The following is a 365-nucleotide window of genomic DNA, read 5'->3' as shown; positions in this document are numbered from 1 at the left end:
TGAAGTCGTCTGAGAAGATGAACCAGCCGCGCCACACGCGCAGCAGCTTGAGCACGTGGCGGCGCAGCAGCTCCTGCGCCATGCGCCCCTCGGCGCCGCGGTACGCCTCCTGCAGGCTCTCAAACACGTCGGGCAGCGACTCCTCCAGCCGGCTGCAGGGGGGCAAGGGCGGGGCGGGGAAGACCGCAGGGGTGGCATGTGTGTGAGAGTGTGTGTGCGTGTGCCTCTCTCTCTCTCAAGAGGGGGCGTCAGGGGCGGGGAGGCGCACGCTTGGGAAGCGGCAGGTGCGAGCAGCGGCAGGCGGGGGAGGCGCAGGGCCCGCGTGCCGCCGTGCATCCCTGCCGATTCCAAAGCGTGCGCCTCCA

At 70.7% G+C, this 365-nt stretch overlaps 1 protein-coding gene across 1 annotated transcript in view; it reads right to left on the bottom strand.

Moving 5' to 3' along the window:
- Positions 1-37: 37 nt before the first annotated feature.
- Positions 38-365, bottom strand: part of CHLNCDRAFT_55819 (hypothetical protein) — a gene marked incomplete at both ends in the record, with an annotated part of 2,355 nt that continues 2,027 nt past the window's right edge. Inside the window, one exon of the mRNA XM_005842574.1 lies at positions 38-152. Within this exon, the coding sequence (XP_005842631.1) occupies positions 38-152 (115 nt within the window). The remainder of the gene's footprint in view (positions 153-365) is intronic.

Source organism: Chlorella variabilis, assembly GCF_000147415.1.
Source record: "Chlorella variabilis unplaced genomic scaffold CHLNCscaffold_296, whole genome shotgun sequence".
NCBI classification, from domain to species: Eukaryota; Viridiplantae; Chlorophyta; class Trebouxiophyceae; order Chlorellales; family Chlorellaceae; genus Chlorella; species Chlorella variabilis.
The sequence above is the reverse complement of the archived record's forward strand: the minus strand, read 5'-3'. Positions and strand labels throughout refer to the sequence as shown.